We start from the raw sequence: 24,170 nt of genomic DNA on the forward strand, positions 1-24,170 counted from the left end.
ATCTTTAATGTTATAAAAATCAGTTTAGTGTGGTGTCAAAATGCAGACATATAGATAAAATACCAGATGAATCTAATATCTTCAATAAAACAAAAAATATTAAATATATTTTCACGTATTTAATAAAAATTATTAAATATATATTATTAAAATATAAAGTGAATAAACTTTAAAATAAAATAAAACAAATAATCACACAAATTAAATTAAATTTTTTTTTACATAAATTCCTTATATAATTTCATCAATAGAAATAATAAAATTCAAATTCAAACCACCCAAAACATTCTAAAAAAAATTATTAAAACTTCATAATCCCCACATATAATATGATATTGATAATAAATCGAAAACATTCATCACCAAAAACCAATCATTCAGAAATTATAGTACGGTCATAATCATTCAAATTCATTGACGAATCAATGAAAAAAACCAGTTCCGAAAATCCCACGCAATTATTTCAATGCATATAAAAAAAACGTTCAATCTGAAACCGCAGTCGTCCCCTTCAGTAGGCACCCGGGGCCGGGTCAGGGTCGCCGGGCTGCTCCGAATCCGCCAGCAGGTCCTCCATACCCACTGCGGCTTCCTGGACAGTGACCTTGACGCCACCGTGCTCCTCCATCTCTATGCCGCCGCCGCTGCCGCTGCTGCTGCCGCCGCTGGTGGCCTGCTGCGGGAGATCATTAATCTCCAGTTTTGGCATGCACCCAAATTTCCTCGGCTTGTTGTCCTCCTGACTGCGATCCTCGATGATCGCCACGCCGGTCGGCTGCTGGCCCCGGCGGTCCTTTGGGAGGCGCCATTTGTAGTTTCGGCATTTCTACATGGGCGAGGAGTTTAAAGTTGTAAGATAATTAGGCATGTAGGTTGTGAGATGCGTTCAAGTGTCGCGAAAAAATAGTTCGCTAATAGTAAAGTGAATATAGAGAGGAAATTAAAGGTTGTAAGATAATTAGGCTAAATGTTGTGATTTGCGCTCATATGTCACGAAAAAATAGTTCGCTAACAAGAAAAGATGGGAATCAAGGCTACAAGATGCGCTCAAATGTCGCGAAATAGTTCGCTAACAAAAAAAAATGATGGGAATTAAGTTTATAAGATGCGCTCATATGTCGCGAAATAGTTCGCTAACAAAAAAAAATGATGGGAATTAAGTTTATAAGATGCGTTCAAATATCGCGAAAAATTAGTTCGCTAACAAAAAAAAAATGATGGGAATTAAGTTTATAAGATGCGCTCAAATGTCGCAAAAAATTAGTTCACTAACAAAAAACTGATCATGTAATGAAAATTAAGGTTATAAGATGTGTTTAAATGTCGCAAAAAATCATAAGGTGGAAATTCATATAGTAAGATGCGTTCAAATGTCGCGAAAAATTGGTTTGCTACCAACAAAATGATCCTATGATGGAAATTAAGGTAGTAAAATGTGTTCAAAATGTCAACAGAAAAATAGTTCGATAACAACTAATTGATCATACAGTGAAAATTGAAGTTATAAGATGCGTTCAAATATCGCGAAAAACTAGTTCGTTGACTATAAAATGATTATACTGTTCAATAAAATCATCCTTAATTACAATAAATGATTGCAATCGTAAGATATGCTCAAATATTTTTTTTAAAAATAGTTTGGTAAATAACCAAGTGATTATACTATTCAATAAAGTCGACACGATTATTAGCTATGGTTGAAGAGAAATTCACCTGAAGATGGCTTGCAACTTGCATTCTTGTCAGGCCAGGGACATTCATGATCTGCAGGATGTCTTTGGGGAAACACTCTGCGCGACAAAAATTCAATTATTAGTCGAATGCATGAAAAAAAATAGTAAATCTAGCCCTATATTTACAACTAAATTTCACATATTACATTTTAATCCTATTTTACCGAAAATCATTTCTTTAAATATAGCCATATTATTACCTTGTTACCTTAGATTTTGTAAGTGTATTTGTAATCTTATTTTACCAAAAAGCATTAATCCAAACTCTTAATTCACAAAAAAATAAAATGAAGCTACAAAAATCATTTTTTTTGCAAGGTACTAGATCAAATTGATAAAAATATGCATGATTAAATTTATAATTTTCTCCCTAATTGTAATAAAAGCAAATATGTATATGTATATATATATGTATATGTATGTGTGAGAGAGAGAGGTAGAGAGAGAGAGAGGGAGACGTACTTCCTTCCCCAAGCTGATAGACAGCATCCATGAACTTCTGGTGCAGTTCTTGGTTCCACTCGGTGCACATCTTCCTCTTCATTCCATGGGGGCGAGCTGCATCTTGATCTTGATCGACAATGATAATCTCAGGGTTTTTGACTCCATTGATGTTGATGCCAACGTTGCTCATCGCCCTCCTGCGGTAGTTCTGTTCCACATTGTTGTCTCCATTATTCCTGCAGCTGTAATGGCGAAGATTCAGATTCAGATTCAAATTAGGGTTTTTTGCACCCATAAGCCTCCCATGGTTGCTGGATTCCGCCTGTCGTCTTGCCCGAATCTGCTCCCTCAGCACGTGCTGCCATAGTGACTTCAGAATCTCCAGAGTTATAGGCTTCCTAATGTAAAGCACTGCCCCAATCTGCAGGGCCCTCACCGCCGTTGCTTCGTCGTCCTCCGCCGACATCACTGATGATCGATCGTTCAATTGGAAAAAGAAAATTAGTTAAACAACCTTGTAAGAAGACCTAATTTAGTTGATTCTTGTTGATTTAATCGTTAATTTGTTTGAAAATTGTTTTCCAAAGAAGTATTGTATATAGATCATTGTCGATTTATTATTCCTTGTAAATAGAACAAGGGTTTTATTCATGATTATCATGTTACAAACGCTCTATGTATATAACAATTGGCGATGTGTGTTTTTCGAAAAAATATATTTTTATTACAAAATATGTATATTAAATATTATTTAAAAAAAAATTCAAACTTTCACATTTAGATTGAAAAGAAACACACTCAAGATTTCCTTAAAATAGGGTTTTTTAGACCGGGGATTTGTTCAAACGATCGTACCAATTATATATATATATATATATATGTATGTGGATGAAATAAGGAATACGAGAAGTTTGAGAAAATTGAGAATGACGTACTAAGAGTAGGAAGCGACATGGAAACAGCTTGCTGCAAAAGCTTTAATCCATGGAGGTCGGGTGAGTTGATGTCGGCTACCACAGCGTCGAATTTAACCTTTCCACTTATGAGCATTGCTAACGCAGACGATGCAAGCTCCACGATAGTCACTGACAATAAAAAAGATTAAGAAAACCTCAATACAATGGCGAATAAGATACAAGATTTTTATTCGAATAGGATTGAAAATTTAGAACTCGAACGGACACATAATAGAAAGAAAGAAAAAAAAAAAAAAAAAGACAAACCCTATTTATATTAGTAAGAAATCGGGTGATTTCTAGGATATTTGCCCGATTACTTACACTATAAATAGGGCAAAAGCCCGGAGAAACCCTAAAATTGGATAAAATAATTTATCGACAATTAGATTTAATCGAGGAAATATAGATATATAAAAATATATATATTTTTTAAATTTATAAAGCAGTGTATATTAAAAAACCAAACCTCTGTATCCGCACATTTCGAGCAGCTCGGCTGTCCTAAGGAGACTATTTTCGTCGTGCTCGACTAAAAGAACATGTATTTCGGGCATGACGGCTTTGTAAGAATCCATAGGAGCAGCAACGTTCCAATCATCAGCCCAAACATTGTCCAAATCCCACACCATGATTGAATCAAGAAATGGAAAATGCAAGAAAAATAATTATGAATTATATGAAATTTGAAATTGGTGATGTTTGTGATGAAGAAGAGGTTGTGTATTTATAGAAGAATAAAGAAATTGAAATTATTTGAATTCACATTGAATAGAAAGTCATTTAGGTTTAATGTAATATTATTACAGCCATCTTATAATATAATAAGCTGCCTTATATTTTTATTTATCTATATATTACAGTAATCAATTTTTATTTAAAGAGATATCTATTTTTAAATTTATATACATTTGAACAATATATTGGTCATGTGTGGTATTTTGCAGAATTTTTTAGTGTATTTTGTAATAATTTTGGGAAAGATATTATTACTTATGTTATTTATTTGAAATATATTGAAAATAATTATTAAAAAATCAATTTGGTATTTTTAGTTTTATTTGACATAAATCAAAAATCGTGTTAATATTAGAAAAGTTCGAATTTTTGAATTATCTAAATTTCGACAAACGAAACGTTTCAAGACGAATATTTCAAATTTTTAAAATATATTTACTAAATCAATTACAATAATCGGTTCAACGCTTTTATTTAATGCGACGTGCTCTCGAATGTACGAGTAATCACTATAATAATATTTTATATTACAAAAACATTTTATGCATATATAATCTAATTTACTAATTATATGCATACAAGGTAATATTACTTGATTATATTGTGATATTTTGTATTATATACTACCTCTCTCATTATTCAATATTTTTGTAAAATACAAAAAAAATAAGTACAAATTTTGATGACGGACGGAATATTATACTATTAATATGAAAGAAAAAAAAAAAAGAAGAAGAAAGAAAGTAGAAGACGAAAGCGTTTTGCTGGAGTTGGATTTTAATTTTAATTTTTGTTATATAATTTTTAAATTGTTTTATAAAAGATTACATTCAGACTGTTTTATTCAAATAAAAATTCAAAATCAAAATACAAAACTAAATTTCAAGTAAATAAACTCAAAACTATTTTTATTCCATATATATATATATATATAATATTTTGTAATATGCCATATATATTTCAAATATAATGAAATATATTTGTTTGTGATCCAATTATGCTTTTTATTTTATTTTATTTTTATATGGTTTCCAGTATATATATTTCATTTTCTTTTACGGTCAATATTCAATATAAAAAAATTATTTTTATATTATCTACATAATTTTTTATCTTAATGTAAAAAAAATATTTGACATTAAAACACTACTAAATCAAAACACCCATAGTTAAAATTGTGCTCATAATATGTTATTCTTTTATTGTTATAAGCGTTTGTTTATATTTTATTTTAAGTGTTTTTATAAATTTAAAATTATTTTAAAAGTATATAATACTACTCCCCATTTTCACTCATAAATTATATATATATTTTTATTTTGAATCGTTCAAATTATAAAGTAATTATTTCAAAAATACGTTATTTATTTTTTTTTTTTTTACAAATACATCTATTTTACTATCATATTATTACTTTTATATCAAAAATAAAGGCAAATACTACTCCCTCTGTCCCACAATGGATGTTTTGATTACCGTAGATACAAGAATTTAGATTAAGTATAATTAGTAGATAATTAAGAATGTATTAGTAAAAATAATTAATATATATAAATGATTATAGTTTTATAAAAAAGTGACCTGATACGTGGGACAATATAAGAGGAAACATGAACATGGTAGGTTGAAGGGAGGGAGTATGAAACTCTGCACAAAAAATAGATCTGACTGGATAATATTTAATATTTTCTAACTCCTGTATAAATGCAAACATTTTTTCTAGTAAATTAAAAAATAATACTACAATTAATTATTTATTGGTGAATGAAATGTATGATAAAGTTTCGACAAATTTATCTTTCACAAGCATATTGACCAATCTTGCATTAAGAGTTGAGTGTTGAATGTGAAAATTAAAGATATTTTGCCATTTAACATAGTAATTGTTTTAATTATACTAAAATAATATTTTCTCCGTCCCAGATACCATGTCCATGTTGCCGTTTTTGTCCGTCCCATATATCATGTTATTTTCCTTTTTTTGGAAAATGATTACACACTTTAATCTTATTTTAAATTTTTAAATTTTATTTTTTTAATTTTAATTAAACTAATTAGTTATCTTAATTTTAATTTATAATTATTTATATTATAAAATAATTATTTTCACTAATACATCCTTAATTATCTACTAATTACACCATTCCTAAAATACTGTATCTACGGTGTAGCAGATACGGTATCTGGGACGGAGGGAGTATTTGTTTGTGACGAACAAATATAACAAATTAAATATATATGAATTGAAAGAGAAAATTGCAAAATATATTCTTCATTTATATTCCATTATCACTTTTGTACTATATTTATTTTGTTGGCAAAATATATCCTACATGTTTGCAAAAGTTGCTATTTATATCCTCAATACTAGTATGATATTTTCCGTTTTGGGCTGAGCCCGCAAGGATTTGTTTTTGGATATTCTCCAAAAGGCAGTGAAGTAAGGTGTGAAATTTTCTTCCCAACTTCCGGTTGGGTTTGCTCCCCAACATGCGGTCAAATGATATAAATAGCGACTTTTGCAAAACATGTGAAATATATTTTGTTAGTGAGATACATACAAGACAAAAGTGATAATGAGATATACATAATTATATTTATTTTAATTTAAAATGTCATGTTTCTTTATTATTTAGTTAAAAGAAAGAAGAAATATATTGAAAATACAATATTAAGGTGTGCTTCGATTGTGATTTTGTTTGTATTTTCTTTTATAATTTTAATTCAAATGATTACTTGATATAATATGTAATAAAAAAATAATATCACATATTTTCATTTCAAAGTATTTTTGGGGGTTTTATAGTATTTCATTAGTTAGTAAAAGTGTGTTAATTTTTTTGATATATATATATATTTACTTTATATATATATAAATTAATTGTATATATAATGTTATGTTTATAATTTAAGTAAAAAATATTAGTATTTTATTATTAATATAAAATTATTCTTACTAACAATATAAAATAATATTTTGAGTTTGAAACTGAAAAATATTAGAAAATAAAAATAAATAGTATATATATGGGTGTGTTTGTTTTATAAAATAATTGGAAAGAATTTGTTTTTTTATGTAAGGTATATGAAATTGTGTAGAGAATATAAAAATAATTAATGTATATACTGTATTAATTTTTTATATATAAAAAATGTATTTTTTTTATGACATAGAACTCGCAGTTGTTATCCGAAAGTGTTACTAGATAAACCCTATAAAGAATGTACTTTTAATTATACTTCCTTCGTCTCATAACAAAGTATCCATTTTTTCATTTTAATCCGTCTCATAACAAAGTATCCATTTCCTTTTTTAGTAACTGTACTATCTACCTAAAATAACAAATACCCTTATAATTTACAATATATTACACAAATGTCATTACCTTACTACTAAATCATTTCTATTTTATTTCTACTATATCTCAATATAATACTAATATTTTTAAAACTACCTAAAAAAAAAAAAAAAAAAAACAAATGAATAAGGAGCGAAGGGAGTATAACATTAATTAGTATTTGTTTGCAACTATGCGTGTTCCTATTTTTAAATGAATATATTTTTTCATATTATAAATATGAATCATGACATTAATATAAAATATAAGATTTTGTATTAAATTATATATTTATGATATTTCAAAAATAAATTTAGTTTTTCCTATGATATAAAAATAAAAATTGATGTTTAATTTAATATTTTTATAATAATTTATGTACGTTTGATTCACCCCTAATAATCTCGCCGATTTGTAATAAAAATTACTATTTTTTTAATAAAATTTTATATAAAAATATTATTTAAATAAGTAAATGAAAACTACTAAAAACCCATAAACAAACACGGGCCAATCAAATAAAGTTCAGTTGTGGTCCAGTTGATGGACATTGACCCAAAATTGTATTTTAAATATTAATAAATCAATATATTTATATTAAAAGTTTGAATTTTTAATAACAATTTAAACACTGTTTATACTTTTTATTTTATTTTATTTTTTAAATATCACATTGTTTGGACGTAGTTTGGGAGTAATGTGGTTTCAAAGTCACTAAAAAATACATTTAATTTAATGTATTTTCTCCCTTTTTTATTATTATTATTCTTTTTTATCTATCTCTTTATTATAGCATTTTAATAAATATATACTTAACTAAAATATTCTTAAAATTAATTTTAAAACAGTACTATAGTGATAACTTTAATTGAAATATAATAACATAACATGTGGAATTGCATTCCTTTTAGTTTTTTAATTATAATAGGTCGCAAACTAGTGTCGTAAGTAAAATTTTTACCTTTTTAGATCGCCGAAAATACCTATGTGGCACCTGTGTGCTTCGCCCAGAGGCCACGTGTCCGTCAAGTAAGCGACGTCTAGCGGACACATTATTTTTTTTTATTTTTTAAATTTATATATTTTATATTTTTTGTATTTGGTCTAATTAAAAGGAAAAAGAAAATATACTCCCTCCGTCTCAAAAGTAAGTATCCATTTGTTTTTTGCACGTAGTTTTAGAAATATTAGTATTACATTGGGATATAGTAGGAATAAAGTAGAAATGACTAAAATAACTTTATTAGTATGCGTGATACAAATGTAATGACATTTGTGTAAATATATTGTAAATTGTAAGGGTATTTGTAATGTTAAGTAGATAGTACAGTTACCAAAAAAAAAAAAAAGGAAATTGATACTTTGTTATGGGATGACTAAAATTAAAAAATGGATACTTTGTTATGGGACGGAGGGAGTATAAATTTTAAAAATTTTGATAAAATAAAAAATAAAATATAAAAAAAAATCCACGTATCGGCTAGGTGTTGCTGACCTGGCCTCCGGCAAACCAAACAGGCATCTTCGGCTCCGGAGAATTAAAAATAAGAAAAAATTTCACTTACGACACTAATTTGGGACAAATTTCAATTACAGTACTAAAATCATAATTTAGTCGATATATAAACATAGATAAATAAATTCAAGAAAAAATAACTACAGAACTCGGTGCTCATATTCAAACAGCACAAATTAAACTTACAATTAAAATCCAAACAAAACAAGACACCGAAACAAAAGAATGAAGACGACGACCGCCATTAATGGCTACACAAAGCAAATCACTAGTTAAGCTCAACCAGTTCCACCGAGCACCGCCTTCAGCTTCTTCACCTGCGCGTCGTCAAGGAACGTCACCTTCTCCACCACCGCCGACGGCAGGTCGTTTCCGAACAGCGCAATCGACGTTATCTGCAATCCAGGGCTAGGGCTGCTGAAGCTGGCGTAGCCAACCGCCGCCGTCCCGCCGGCGTTGATCTGATAATGCAGAAGCCCCTGGGGGAACACCATGACGTCACCTTTCTTAAGTAATTGGGTGTAAACCTTATTGGCGGAGGAAATGAATCCGGCGGCGATGGAGCCCTGGATCACCAGGAGGACCTCCGATCCGGCGGGGTGGGTGTGCAGCGGGACGACACCGCCGGGGGCGAGGTCGAGGCGGGCGATGGAGATCCCGAGGCCGTTGACGCCGGGCAATTGGGCGTCGAACGCCGGCGAGACTGCAGCCTTGATGATGTTGGAGGTGTTGCCGGCGGCGCGGAATCCGATGAAGGTGAAGTCGGCGGCGGTTACTTTGTCGGCGCTCTTGCAGGAGTATCCGGCCGGAGACTGCGGGCCGGCGAGGTTGGCGACGCAGAAATCGGCGGCAGAGGTGGTTGTGGTGGTGGAGAGGAGGAGGAGGGATAGGGAGAGGATTAGGGTTTTGGTCAGCATTTTGGAATCAATTTTAAATAATAGTTATAATAATTAAATTAATTGTTATAAATTATTAATATTATATAATTGTTGTAGTGATTTAATTTGATTTAATTTGTTTTGGGGATGAGAATTAGGGTTTTATAGAGCATAGGGAATTTGGGGGATGGAATGAGAGCCACAAATTAGGGTATGTGAAGGAGAATGAAGATGATGGCCATGGCAGAATACAGACAAGAAAACTCTTTTCTAGGGTTAGCTGTGGCCAGAAAGTAGAGTTTTTTTCTCTTGTTATGGTTTTGTATTTTTATAGTAAATTGTGAAATAGAAAAGAATTTGAAATAAACGATAATAGAAGAATGTGTTTGTTTTCTTTAATTTTGATTGAGTTTGGAAATTTTTGATTTGAATTTAATATTAAAATACTTCATCCGTCTAAAGATTATATTTATATTTTGTGTCATCGTACTTAACATTAAAAATATTTATCATATTTGTATAATTTATTTTAACAAACTTTCTTCTATCAGTATTATATGACACAAATAAAAATATTTTTGTCATTTTTCATTGATTTATATTATGTTTTAATATAATAATTAATATATAAATATCAATACACAAAAAATAGATATGACATTTAGAGTCGGACGAAAGTAGTAATATATAATGGGATGTTTCGGGAAAAAAAATGAAAAAAATACATAATCTAAATAGTAAAAATATAATGTTTCGGCTAAAGAAACAAACCCTTAATTTATGATAAATAGCCCAATATATATGTTCTTTTATAGATTTCTACTATTTAGAGCTATAGCTTCGATATAATCTACTCCGTATAGCGAAAAAGTTGAGACTTAAGAAAAGAAGTAAACTAGAAGTATTGCAAAAAACTCTTAGATAGAGATCGAACAAGACATTTTAAGTGATAAATAATAGTGGGATGTAATATATTTTTGGCAAAGAATAATTTCATTGCAATATAAATCACTCACATGCTAGGGAGTAAAAGAAAGTTACGGTGTTGATTAAGATTAATCGGCAGTATAGAAAGTGAACTACGAACTATTAGTAAAATTATAAGTTTTTCGACTATAAAAGATAATGACAATAATATATTTATGTATATGTAACCCTAATCTACCGAGAATGTTATACATGCACCCACACATATTTTTTTAACTATGCAATTCTTATTCTATCTAATATATTCTCTCCATCCCACTTACCATGCCCATGTTGTCGTTTCTGTCCGTCCCACATCTCATGTCACTTTTTTTTTTTTTTAAATAAATGATTAAGCATCTTAATCTCATTGTAAATTTTCTAATATAAAATTTTTTTAATTTTAATTAAACTAATTAGTCATCTTAATCTTAATCTATAATGATTTATATTATAGGTTAATTATTTTTACTAATACATTCTTAATTATCTACTAATTATACTTATCCTAAATTCTCATATATACAGTAACCAAGACACTCAATGTGGGATTGAGGTAGTATTATTTTTCTAACAAAAATAAAAATAAAAATCATATACCAAAGTACATAGAAAAACGTAAGGAAAGCATACAATTGGAAACTCTACTTCATAAGGAATATTCCAATTTATTTAAAATATCATATTCAACGTCTACTTTCATACAAAATGATAAAAATAAAACACCATTTTATTTAATACTCATTCTATTTTAGTGTTTGGAGAATTATAAAGACTTTTAATTTAAATTGATACCATATAAACAAGTATGATGTAACGTTGAAAATATGCTTTCTCGTGTAATATATTAAATGAAAGAAAGAAAAAACCAGATGAATGAAAACGGTCCTTCTAAACACAATCAAATAGACTTCTAATGAATCCATTCGAGAAAATTCAAATCTTAAAAAAACCCTAAAAAAAAAACACGAAGACCAACGTAAAATTAAAGGCATGGAAGCTAAATCTCTTTTAATAATTGCGGATCGCGACAAGATTAGGAAATAATAAGCGAATGGTGGTTGGATTATGACGGGGAAAAAAATACTAAACTGAGCTTTCGATGGAGTTAGAAAAAGCAAAAAGAGTGGTCCAAAATGTGCACATGGGAAGGCAAGCAAGCATGCTAGCTAATATGCAATCCAAGAAATAATAATGGAGGGGATCGACGAAGAAGACGACACATATATACACAGAGACAGAGCTAGCTAGCTAGCTGTATAATAAATGTATGTAATATATATATATATGTATATCCATTTTGAAATATTTGCATCCAATCAATGGTGGGAAGGAATTGCCTGTCGATGAGGTGAGGTATATATGAATATATGTAGTTTAGTTGTTGTTAACTAGAAATATGTATATATATATATAGAAATATTTATGTTTATGTATGTATGTGTATGACAGATCGATTCATCTGTCTCATTAACGCTCTCTATCTTCCAATTTCCACACAAATAGTGTGTATACATACACAAACAGTGACAGATTTACATTGCGACTTGGAGGGTCAGTTTTTTTTTTTTAAGTGTAATTAATCAAATTTGTCCCTCTAATTTGAGATTAATATTCTACATAAATCTCCATATTATTATTATTTATAATTTATAATAATATATAATATTTTTATTTATAAAAATAAAAGATTGTATCTAAAATATTGTTTCCATTCATTTTTTTCTTCTTCAAAACCATGTTATAGTGTTAATAAAAATTGAAAAAGTTAAGATGACATCAAATTGATATAAATAAGTTGAAAAGAAAGTTCTTATATTATTTTTTGTACACACAGAAACAGCCAAATGTCTGTTTCAAATAAAAAACAGGCTCAAAATAGGTTAAAACTAAAATAAACGGTAAGAAAAATAAAACAAATAAACATAACAATTTTGCCCCTCCACAGTCGCAAAGATGGTTCCGTCACTGTACACAAGTATATATATATATATTATACATACATATGCATATATATATATATACATTATGTGTGTAAAAATAAAGGAATATAATTTATTTTTGGGACAGACGATCTCATAGTGTATATGAAGAGATATATGGATGAAACAACAAGTGCCACTCAATTGGAGAATAGGGTTTTTTTGGCTGCATTAGATCACTTCTCTTCTATAGGCAGAAATTGACTTCTCACATGGGCTCACCTTAATTGTGTGTTTGTTTTGGGGCAGTGGATTGGATTTACACTATACATTCAATTTTATTTCCCCAGAAACATTAAATCAAACACCTATTTTTCATTTTTTATATTATACTGAAAATCAATTTTACATTCAAAACATCACATCAACACATATTTATATCACATCATACAACTATTCAAATTCAAAATTTTTAATATTCAAATATCAATTCAAAATCCAGAGCATATTTTAAATATTAAATATTATATTAACATATATCTAAATATATAATTTTTTTTATTTTCTTTTTAATTTGCAAAACTTTAAAAACTTTTGAAAACTATCAGTCTATTTATTCAATAGTATTTTTTAATGAAATAATTATCCATAAATATTATTAAAAGAAATGTAAATATACTTATATATTAATACAATATATATTATCTACTCACAAAAAGTAAATATTTCATAAAAAAATATTATTTTTTATATTATCAACATAATTCTCCATATCAAACACAAAAACTTAATTCATCTAAAAATATTGAGTGAACGGACTGTATATATAAAATCTTACATAAGCTCCAAAATGTGAGAGTTTCTTTTTCTTTTTCTTTTACTTATTATTATTAGTATTATTTCATTTTTTGAGTTAAAAATGGGTTAAATTTGACATTTGGAATGAAATTTTTGAGATATTGCACATCTAAAAAACTAGTAGGAAAAAATTAAAAGTAAACAATCCATAATATATACACCCTTTACCATTTTTATTCGTAGTCTTATTTTCATAAATAATCATATCACTATAAAACTATTTTTATTTGATTAAAAAAAAAATTTATCCATACTTTTTACCAACTACCAATATAATATCAATATTCGTACTCAATCCAATTAAGATTATAATATATTAGCGTTGTCATAATATTTACAAGTAACAATCGATAGAAGCACCAAAGAAAGTGACTGTTTTCCTCTTAATTAATTATTGACAATATGGTGGGAAAAACCTCAAGATAATAATAATAATAATAATAATAATAATAATAATAATAATAATAATAATACTCCCTCCGTTCCACATACTGTGTATGCTACACTATAGACGCGGTATTTTAGAAGCAGTGTAATTAGTAGATAATGAAAAATATATTAGTGAAAATAATTATCCTATAATATAAATAATTATAAATTAAGATTAAGATAACTAATTAGTTTAATTAAAATTAAAAAAAATATGGAACCGGATAAAAATGACAACGTGAACATGGCATGTGGGACGGAGGGAGTAATAATTTTGAACATTTCTAATTATTAATGACAAAAGGCTAGATGTACACCCAATTCAGCTATTTTGAGATGGAGTTGGAAATACTTTTATTCCTTTAAATAAAATTTATTATTATAATTAATTGTTTTAGAAAAATTGACACCCACACTTTTGATTGGAAAATGATACTGGATGGGTGCACTACTACATTAAAGTGATGTGATGTATAAAGAATAATTTCTTAATATAATTTTTAATCATGATAATTTTGTACTTAATTACATAATATAAATTATTAAGTTACTAATAATAAATTATAAAATTATTTTATTATTTTTATATGAATATGATTGTTGATATTTTAAATATTTTTAAAATTATACTTCAATAAAATATATGTAATATAAATATTATTTTTTATATAGTACAAATAAATAAAAAATATATATTCATTTATTTATAATTAACTTAAAATTAATTTTATAAAAAAAATATAAAATTTTAAATATAGATAAAAATATTTGTTTATTGAGAAGAGATGTAAAAATAAAAGGATTTTGAGCGAATCATTAGCATAAAAAGTTAAAAATTTAGTTAAATTGATTTATATTTATTAATACGTTAAAATGAATAAATTTATTAAAAATAAAAATATATATATTATGATACCGACAAAAAAAAAAAGAAAAAATATATATATATCTGTCACGAGACACGAAGGTGATCTTAGGCCTATTCTAACTAATTAATAGGGCTCCATTAAGACCCAAAACTGAATTTAAGCTCAAGTTAAAGTGGGCCGGCCCAATATAGGCTGCTGAGCCCACTGGACATCATGAACATGTAGATGATTACACACTTTTGCAAATCTAAGAATAATGGCTGCACTAATTTGTTTTGGGATAATACAAAATTTATTGATTAATTGATTTTCTTTCGACTAGAAATAAGAAATACTAACTTATTTCTTGCACGTAAAAGAAGAAAATAAGAGGCACCAAATTCCACTAACTGACAAAAGCATCTTCCACCAAACACATGATTGATAGTATTAAACAAGAACCTTATCTCCAACTATATTTGTCTAAACCTTAGGTACAAATCCACCATGTGTGTTTGGTCTTTTTTTTATTATTATATATATATATATTTATATTTATATTATACTAAAAACTAAATATACATTCAAATCAAAGCCCAAAATCCACCATCTTGAACAAACACACCTTCATAGTTTTATCTCCTTAGCAGCCCTATGTCATCATCTATTTGCCTGTTACTACAATTGCTCAAATCTTAAATTTTCATGCAATTATATATATATATACACAAAATTAAATGTTCTACATAGGCATTAGAAACACAAAACAAAGTAGGAGTGTATAAAACAGCTAAAAAATTGCACACCTGTGTTTTGGTGTACTTGTGTAGCAAGAGAAATCCATGGCTGGCACCACAAATACCAGAGAGGCTAAGCAACTGAAGAAGGGACTGAACAAGGGCCCATGGAGGGCAGAGGAGGATCGGAAGCTGGCGGAAGCAGTCGACATCCATGGCGCTAAGAACTGGACAATCATTGCTGCAAATGCAGGTCTGCAAATGAAAACACACAGTATGTTAGAATATGTTTGCTGTATTGTCGAATTTTCATCATCAATGTTTTGATTTCAAAATCACACCAAAGAACAGGGCTGAACCGTTGCGCCAAGAGCTGCAGGCTAAGGTGGATGAATTATCTACGGCCAAACATCAAGAGAGGAAATATATCCGATCAAGAAGAGGACTTGATCATTAGGCTTCATAGACTACTCGGAAACAGGTAGGTTAATCGATGAATCTTAATGATTTCCCTCTATTGTGATCTAGAAAATAAAGATTTGGTTATCTTTGCAAGCCTAGGTGGTCTTTGATTGCAGCAAGGCTGCCGGGTCGAACAGACAATGAGATCAAGAACTACTGGAATTATCATCTGAGCAAGAAGAGGTTAGACAAAGGGGTACTGGTTGCTGGGATTTCGACACGGGGAATGGGGTGTAAGAGTGATCAACAAACAGTACATGCATCTAGTAGTAGTAGTGGTGTGGAGGATTTGGAAACAGGGTTTAATGTTGATGACTTCTTTGATTTCTCTAATGAAGATCCAACGACTATGGAGTGGGTCGCTAAGTTCACTACAGATGGCTGACCAGACCATTCTATAAAGAACTAGGAGCTGTAATGATTTTGATTACTTCTTTAGATAATGGTGAGAGGATTGAACTTTTTGAATGATTCCTGGACTTTTAGTAATTAGTGGAATCGACTAATGGAGAGTTTTGAATATGAGAATGATTCCCATTTCAATATGAATCATTCAAAATACCAAATATGAACCTAATGGCAACTTAGTTTCATCGAATGACAAATTTATTCAATGTATACTATGCTTATCAGTACAAGCTTTGATTTATAATAAAGAACTTGTTTGTGGAATGTCGATGACTATCAAGAATTCTGTAAATGCATGCAGCACAACATATTGAGGATTGATCAGTCTCAATTGATTCTATTCGTCTACAGTGACTATCTAAGCTAGAAAGGACACGAGTCATGACAACTTAAGAGTAAGCTCAGATGAACTGAAATACAGTTAAAAAAAAATAATAAGAATAAGAAAGAAGATTGTGATATTACCAATGAGACATTTCAAAAATTTCACCATCAAAATCTGTGACAGTAAAAAGAATTACACCAGAATTGGGTGCCATCGAAAGGTAAAATACAAGTGCAGCTAAGGCAGCTGGAAACTCATTGCCAATAACTTCCAATTAATGTGAATTCATACATGTATAAGGAAAACCTTGTTCCTCCAGAATTCTGAAACATAAAGTGCACCAGCATACCCTATCGAATCTACGTACTAAAAATTTGAATAAACCAATAGATCTAAATTACAAGCAATATTCAAGAGCTTCATCTTCAATTTGCAACTCATCATATGCGGGCTCAAATTTTCTTTAAAGGTCAAACAACCAATACAAGGGCAGAAATGGTTGAGAATCTTGAGATATATACAGACTACAATGAATTTACTGCTGACTCATATATACCTTATGTACACTTCAATGATCGCAACTGTTCAACTTGGAAGTTCTTATCCCCAGGCCATGGAGCAAGCATAATTTACCACCAATTTTCCATCAATGCCAAAGTTCTACAAGGTAATAGATAAGTGAATATGCCATTATGAGCAACAACCAGCCATCTTTCAATGTATCCAAATATAAATAAATGATTCAGAGTTTTCCTCGACAATGAAAATCATTCTATACAAAATGAATTTAGCAATAGGGTTGACTGAAAAAATAAAATCAACTGATTCAACTAGATGTCAAAAATACTAGCATGGTTAAGAGAGTGATGATAAAATCATACCACATTATCACATCTAAAGTGCTGCATAACAATTAGCTATATTATTATTTCATGAATTTGGGCAGCTGAACTTATAAATTGTATATATATATGCTACTCCCCACCAGAATAATCCAATTAAACAACATATTGGAGATCTCCCAGACACTACTAAAGAAGAACTGGAAAAAAAAATTGCATCGACAAATTGTAGCTGTGACAAGATAATGATTGAGTGTTGATCCTTAAAATGACAAACAAGAACCATGTAAACTGACTCTAGAAAATATATGATGCTATGGTTACACTCTGGCTAGAACCCAAAATCACTGATCACTCAAGAACTCAGTCCATTCTCAAATCCAAAAAGATATAAGGCAAATGAGAACTTACATTATACAGGTCTGAGATCAATTCATCAGGATTTGGCGAGAAGGCACTGTTTACGTACACAAACTGAGAGAAATAAATAAAGAAAAATAAAAACAATAGTATCTTCATAAAGAATATGTTAAAAGGAAAAATTTTATTGTCAAAGATCAATGGATTCTACCAGTGTCTCTCTATGAAGCTGGCGACGAAGAAAATCTATTACTTTTACAAATTTGTCTGTCCCAGCAATCTGCATTGATAAAAGAAGGTACATTCAATCATAGCATATTTTATCCATATACCCACTCTGTTGATCACATATGCTTGAGTCCTATGAAAATCTTTGAATTTATGCCTTCCACTAACCACACACACACAATTATTTTTCTAAGAAAAACTACCTGTAAACTTGAGGAACCCAAAGATAGATCAAGCACATTGAAGTTGAGAAATAGCTATGTGGCCTCTATTATTTATCCAACCACTTCTAGTGAAATTACCGATGGAAAACGTATAAAAGGAAAAACTAAATTACCCTCTCACAACCTAAGATACTGATTACACTGCAAGAAAAACCATACGCTGATACGCACATCAATATATTTCACCTAAAACCAACTTTGTGCAATGTATTTCAAATGGAAAGAAAACAACTCACACTGTTACCTGTTGCCTCATATTAATATGCTGCGCATATTGATTTTTTCCACTTGCGATATCAGCAATAACAACATGGTTCAACGAATTTTTAAAACAATCAAAGTTCATAAATTCTATGCAGCAGAATGGAAATACTGTAATCACATTGCAAGTCTAAAGCGTACTGTATCTGTTAATTTTCCTTGAGCCATAAACTAACAGAAAGCTAAATTTAAAAATCATATACAAGATTTGAACTATAAAACAAACAACAATAACCGGTGCAAACCATTCAAACTACGAAAATTTACACCTTGAATTTTGCTTGCTTGAGAATCGGTGCATCACCGGTGGCTCTCAGATGAACTACAACTGCACCGAGATCAAGATTGAAAATTCACATCATTAGATTGCCGATCACAAACTACTTTCCACACAATCTGTTTGCTCATAGTCGAAAGACCACGCAATTTAATACAACAATGCTAATATCAAAATTTTAGTATCCATAGCTTACCTTTCCGAGATTCCAAAGCCATGATTCCCCGCGGAAGAATCCGCCGACCACGTTCTTGACGCTTCCCTATCGGCTCTTCAAGCTTCAATCTTTTGACTTTATTTCTTTCTAAGTTTTCTGTAAGCGAAAACCACCTTTTGGGCTGGGCCGGGTTGTGTCTGGGCCTAGACACGTGGGTCGGGCTTGGCTTGTGCGCCGCGGAGGCTGCAGTTCATTGTCTTCGGCTTGTAGACTGGGCCGGGCCACGTGGGTTGAGCTGGCTTGCATATATAATATGATTTGCCAAGCATCTACATATATTTATTTAATACTATTAAACTGTGTATTTTTATTTTTTAATCTAAATTTATTTTTATTAATTTGATGTGCCCGAATTAACGATGAGTACTCTACAGATAATGGTCCATATCTTTTATTTGTATTATATTAAATTTGTTTATATTCCTTTCATATCCGGTCACATCTATTTTTTTTTTGTCATTGTATTTAATATTAAAAATATTCTTATATTTGTATAATTTATTTTTTACAAATATTCTCCTATTAGTATTATAAGACACTGGTGAGAGTATTTTTGCAATATTTTCTTAATTTATATTTAGGTTTTGATATAATAATTAATATTCAAATATTCCTACATAAAAAGTAAATGAGACTAGATAGTATACTGTTTGTTATTATATGGCATGTTTATAGTTTAATATTAGTATTATATTGAATTGTAGTAAAAAAAAGACTCAATTGGTATGGTGTAATATAAAAGTAATGATATTTGTATAATATTATATTGTAAATTGAAAAGGTATTTATTATGTTAAATATGTAGTTGTTGATGTAATTTTTCAACAAAAATAAAGTAAAATTCAAAGATATAGAAAATATCCTTAAACTTGATTAATTAGTGCCTGAGATTAGGAATCTCTAAACACTGTACGGTACATAAAATAAACTGGAAAATAAAAGACTGAAATTTAAAGTGGTGATCCCCAAATCTGACTTTGCTTTGTTGAAGTTGATTGAAGATGCCTTGCCAAATGATGATCCAAATCCTTAAATATTCCCTGGGAAACCGTACTGAAAACCGTCACCCGAACGGTTACAACGTCTCCTTCTCAACCGTCTTCCAACCTTTCTCATGCTGACACGTGTCCCCAGCAGACCAAAATTCCCTATATTTCACTCCTTGAGCCGACCACAGACCTTCCGCTCTTTTGGCCCGACTTCGTCCTTCGTCCGACCTACTTCTTCGCCCGACCCCACTTGGGCCGACCTCCATATCAACCGCCCCCTGTCTTTGATCAAAGGCCTCCGCGTTTGTCCGACTCCGCCTTCTATCCGACCTACAGTTTACCCGACCTGCGGATATCCCATCTCGACGACTTTCCGTCTCGAGGACCTCCCGACTTGAAAACCTTCCGACTCATCGTCTTTCCGTCTTGCGGACCTCCCGACCTGAAGACCTTCCGACTTGAGGTCTTTCCGTCTTGCGGACCTCCCGACCTGAAGACCTTCCGACTTGAGGTCTTTCCATCTTGCGGACCTCCCGACCTGAAGACCTTCCGACTTGAGGTCTTTCCGTCTTGCGGACCTCCCGACCTGAAAACCTTCCGACTTGAGGTCTTTCCGTCTTGAGGGCCTCCCGACCTGAAGACCTTCCGACCTGAGGTCTTTCCGTCCTGAGGACCTACCGACCTGAGGTCCTTCCGTCCTGAGGACCTACCGACCTGAGAACCTTCCGTCCTGAGGACCTACCGACCTAAGAACCTTCCGTCCTGAGGTCTTTCCGTCCTGAGGACCTACCGACCTAAGAACCTTCCGTCCTGAGGTCTTTCCGTCCTGAGGACCTACCGACTTGAGAACCTTCCGACCTGTATTTTCCTTAGCAATAAATAAATAAATTTATTTTCCTTGATTTCCTCACGGTGTCCTTCAGCCAGTTCAATCAACCCTATTGCCAGGCCCATTCTTCTTTTTACCTTGGGCTTTTAACCTAATTCTAAATTTCGTACGTAACAACTTGCCCGCCGCCAAGGGACTTTCAAACGCCATTTAACAATCAATGTTTGGAAGTTCATAAAGCACTACCTTCTTGAAAAACTCCCTTAGCAACTACACCAGTTACTGCAACACTCCTGGTTAACTTCCTTCTTCGCAATACAAGCCTGTGTGAATCACAATCCCAAAACATTCTAACTATGGCGAATCAATACATTCCTGCCCTTCCTTTCGACGGAACCCTTCCAGAAGGTCCATTTTCAGCCTCGAAAGTACTAACTCCGACGATCCGTCCATATTGCACTACTCCTGAAGATTCAAATCGGATGAGGGAAGTTTTGGAATCTCGCAACTCCTTGGCTATCAACAATCCCAACTACCAAGCAGTTCGCATCCGAGACAGCATCAAGACCCATCTCACAGACCCAAAAGATCTGTATCGTGCTTGGTATCGACGAGTAGCAGAACACTTCCAGACCCAATGGCGATCCCAAAAGATCGACCAAGCAATACTACTGTCCACCATGCCTATCAACCTGCATGAGAAGGTGCTGTTGGCCATGTCCGCCTTCTGGAATGCGGAAAATGGGACTTTCCTTTTGCCATCGGCCCCCTTCGGCCCAACTCTTATGGACGTGGCCATGATCGCACATCTCCCAGTCGTGGGTGAAGACCCTGTAATGGGAGCCCTAGATGGGCAGGAGCCATCAGAAGACCATCCGGGATGGTCTTTACAAGGTGTGAAGGAATGGGGTTGGACAAAGTTCGCAACCGACCAGCAAGGGGCTCCAGGGACTCCTGTAACCGACCGGGAGCATACTGCCTTTATCCTGTTCTGGCTTTGTAGGTACGTCATTGTTTCCCCTTCCAAAAGTGTTCTTCCTTCTCACCTCGACCTGGCCATTCATATTGCGTCAGGTCGGTTCTTCTCCCTTGGTACTCTATTTTTAGCCAATCTGTTTGAAGGACTCACCAGGGTTAGCCTTCGTTTAACAGATAACGATAATAGGAAATTAGACACTGCCGCGTCGGGTCCTTTTTGGTTTTTAGAACTTTGGTTCCGTCTTTACTTCCCCAACGCGTTTAACTTAGGATCTCCGCCCACTATGCCAACATCTGAAAAACATTTAGGATTAGTCCTCAACCGACTCTGCTCAGGACGCAATAAACTCCAATCTTCCGATCCAATAATAACCGCCATTTTAACAGATACCCGCAGTAACTCTCGATTTTCTATGTATAAAAAGTATGCGGGTTATGCTCCCGACCATTTCTGGCCATTTCCAGTACCAAACCCGCTTCCGACTCCTGAGTCTTGTCCTCATCCCACCTATCCTTTCGCCTGGGACGTCGCCCTCAAACCCAGGTCTCTTTTTAGTAGCAAGAAACTTGATAAAAAAGGGCAGAAAACTTTTTACACTTTTAACTATGAACCTCAATTCATGGCGCGCCAGTTCGGCTGTTGCCAAGGTATCCCTGGACCCGTCGCGTGTCCCCAAATAATTTTTCAAAGTCCCGACCGACGAGTCCTTCCTAATTCAATCCCTTCTTATATCTCCCAGCTCACCACGTATATAATTTCCAATTCTTATATTCCTTTCCGCTCCAACCCTGAGATTGTAGATACTTTCGATGAATGGTGGTCGGTTGTATGGTCCCTGATATCCCCTGATGAGGGTCGGTTGCTGAACATACTCCTTCCACCCCAAGGATTGGTTCTAGGGGCGGCTAGGCATACTAGCACTCAACAACAAACAGCCGCCCCGGGAATCGGATCTGGTGGTCCCACGCGCAAAAGAAAAACTTCCCAGCTGCAAACACCCCCGACCTCGGAGACCGACCAGCAAACACTAGCAGACCTTGGAATAAATAGGACGTCAGCAAGGACCCGATCCCGAATTGGTAATGTTTCTTAACACCGTGAACCAATTCACTATATCGTAACTTTGATTTTACTCATTTCATTCCCCAGAACCGACCTTGGTGACACCGACCATGCAACCGACGCCAGCACCAACCGACCATTCAATCGGGCCTTTGGTCCAGACCAATTTGCCAATGAGCAGTCGGGCGGAGGACCCGACGCGGAGGCAAACTCTTCCTCCCGTACCGAGGAGTGGTCGGGCCAGGCCCCCGACCAGGAGACAATCTTTACCAACAGTGCCTATAGAACCAGTAAGTTCCTTTATCAGCAAGACTTAGGATTCGGATGATCAACCTTAATATATTTAACAACAAACATCTTCATGATTTTTCCACAGACACCTTCACCCATCCCATCAGCAGCAGGGGTCTCTTCTGACAGCGAGGGGACTACTTCCCAGATGGGTCGGCCGCCATACATGGCATCAGACTCATCTATGTCAAAGGAAGAACCAGCCGCCCTCGCCGAAGCTGACCCTCAAAACGACATCCCTGATGCTGCTGATCCCGAAATCGAAGGTGCCCCAGAGATCCTGGCTGCAGTGGCTCTAGATGTAGTCGTCCAACCTGCAGCCGCCCTACCAGCAGCGGCGCTCCCTCTAGCCATCGAATGGCAGGCAGAAGAACCACCTGTGGCAGCCCAACCTCCAGAAATGGAAGAAATGTCTTCATCCGATTCGGAGACTTCTGTGAATTTGGTAAGATTAAACCAATCCATGCCATAACTTTTCTTTCGAAAAACACTAACTGTTTCAAATACTACTTTCCATAGGGACCCAGGTCGGCACCTCAGCGACCATTCGCAGCAGCCGACGAGTCGGCTGCTGTTATACCAGCTGTCTGCCCAACTCGACCGACCTCATTGCTGCCCCCCTCACTGACAGCAGTCCGCCCAGAGGTACCACATATTTTCTCCGAACAAATTTGCAACTCCCTTGGAATATTTATTGACATTGTAGGACTTGCAGGGGCCTTCGGACTTAGCTGTCCTATCGACTGTTCCGGTTCCAGCGGAGGCCCAGACTGTGTTCACTGAGGCCATTAACCGTCCCCTGTCCGAATTAAGGTCCGACTTATTGGACAAGCTCATTCAGACGGTTGGTGGCCTTCTTTTTTACACTCCAACGGAATCACCAGCCGTCCCCATTCTGCATCGGCTGATGGAAAGACTTACAGAGCTCAAGACTGAAGTATTAGTCATTGGACTCCTGTCAGCCGAAACCCCCCAGCCCGACTTCGATCAAACAGCGCTGGAGAATTCTTTGGCTAAGACCCGAGAATCCCTCCAGCAGACTACTGGAAGGCT

At 33.1% G+C, this 24,170-nt stretch overlaps 4 protein-coding genes across 5 annotated transcripts; 1 reads left to right on the forward strand and 3 right to left on the reverse strand.

Annotated features, from left to right (window-relative positions):
• Window positions 1-511: 511 nt before the first annotated feature.
• LOC127243574 (two-component response regulator ARR2-like) lies at window positions 512-3,765 on the reverse strand. The gene is made up of 5 exons (XM_051263660.1): window positions 3,603-3,765; window positions 3,113-3,262; window positions 2,196-2,645; window positions 1,714-1,790; window positions 512-826 (listed from the first exon to the last, which is right to left on the reverse strand). The coding sequence occupies exons 1-5, from the start codon at window positions 3,763-3,765 to the stop codon at window positions 512-514; spliced, it is 1,155 nt and encodes a 384-aa protein (XP_051119617.1).
• Window positions 3,766-8,862: 5,097 nt separating this feature from the next.
• On the reverse strand, window positions 8,863-9,748 carry LOC127243144 (auxin-binding protein ABP19a-like). Its single transcript, XM_051263018.1, has one exon. The coding sequence runs from the start codon at window positions 9,640-9,642 to the stop codon at window positions 9,004-9,006; it is 639 nt and encodes a 212-aa protein (XP_051118975.1). The 5' UTR covers window positions 9,643-9,748; the 3' UTR covers window positions 8,863-9,003.
• Window positions 9,749-15,326: 5,578 nt separating this feature from the next.
• Window positions 15,327-19,036, reverse strand: LOC127243510 (ubiquitin-like protein ATG12). 2 transcript variants are annotated; one of them, XM_051263568.1, is made up of 6 exons: window positions 18,947-19,036; window positions 18,743-18,801; window positions 17,972-18,040; window positions 17,812-17,874; window positions 17,115-17,218; window positions 15,327-15,618 (listed from the first exon to the last, which is right to left on the reverse strand). In XM_051263568.1, exons 1-5 carry the CDS (start codon window positions 18,966-18,968, stop codon window positions 17,159-17,161), a joined length of 273 nt encoding a protein of 90 aa, XP_051119525.1. In that variant the 5' UTR covers window positions 18,969-19,036; the 3' UTR covers window positions 15,327-15,618; window positions 17,115-17,158. The 2 variants fall into 2 exon arrangements, with proteins under 2 accessions (XP_051119525.1, XP_051119526.1); XM_051263569.1 differs by lacking the exon at window positions 15,327-15,618 and adding an exon at window positions 16,742-17,019.
• LOC127243509 (transcription factor MYB23-like) lies at window positions 15,614-16,715 on the forward strand. The gene is made up of 2 exons (XM_051263567.1): window positions 15,614-15,844; window positions 15,925-16,715. The coding sequence occupies exons 1-2, from the start codon at window positions 15,753-15,755 to the stop codon at window positions 16,208-16,210; spliced, it is 378 nt and encodes a 125-aa protein (XP_051119524.1). The 5' UTR covers window positions 15,614-15,752; the 3' UTR covers window positions 16,211-16,715.
• Window positions 19,037-24,170: the final 5,134 nt, after the last annotated feature.

Source organism: Andrographis paniculata, unplaced genomic scaffold (assembly GCF_009805555.1).
Source record: "Andrographis paniculata isolate CXL003 unplaced genomic scaffold, ASM980555v1 Contig95END, whole genome shotgun sequence".
NCBI lineage: Eukaryota > Viridiplantae > Streptophyta > Magnoliopsida > Lamiales > Acanthaceae > Andrographis > Andrographis paniculata.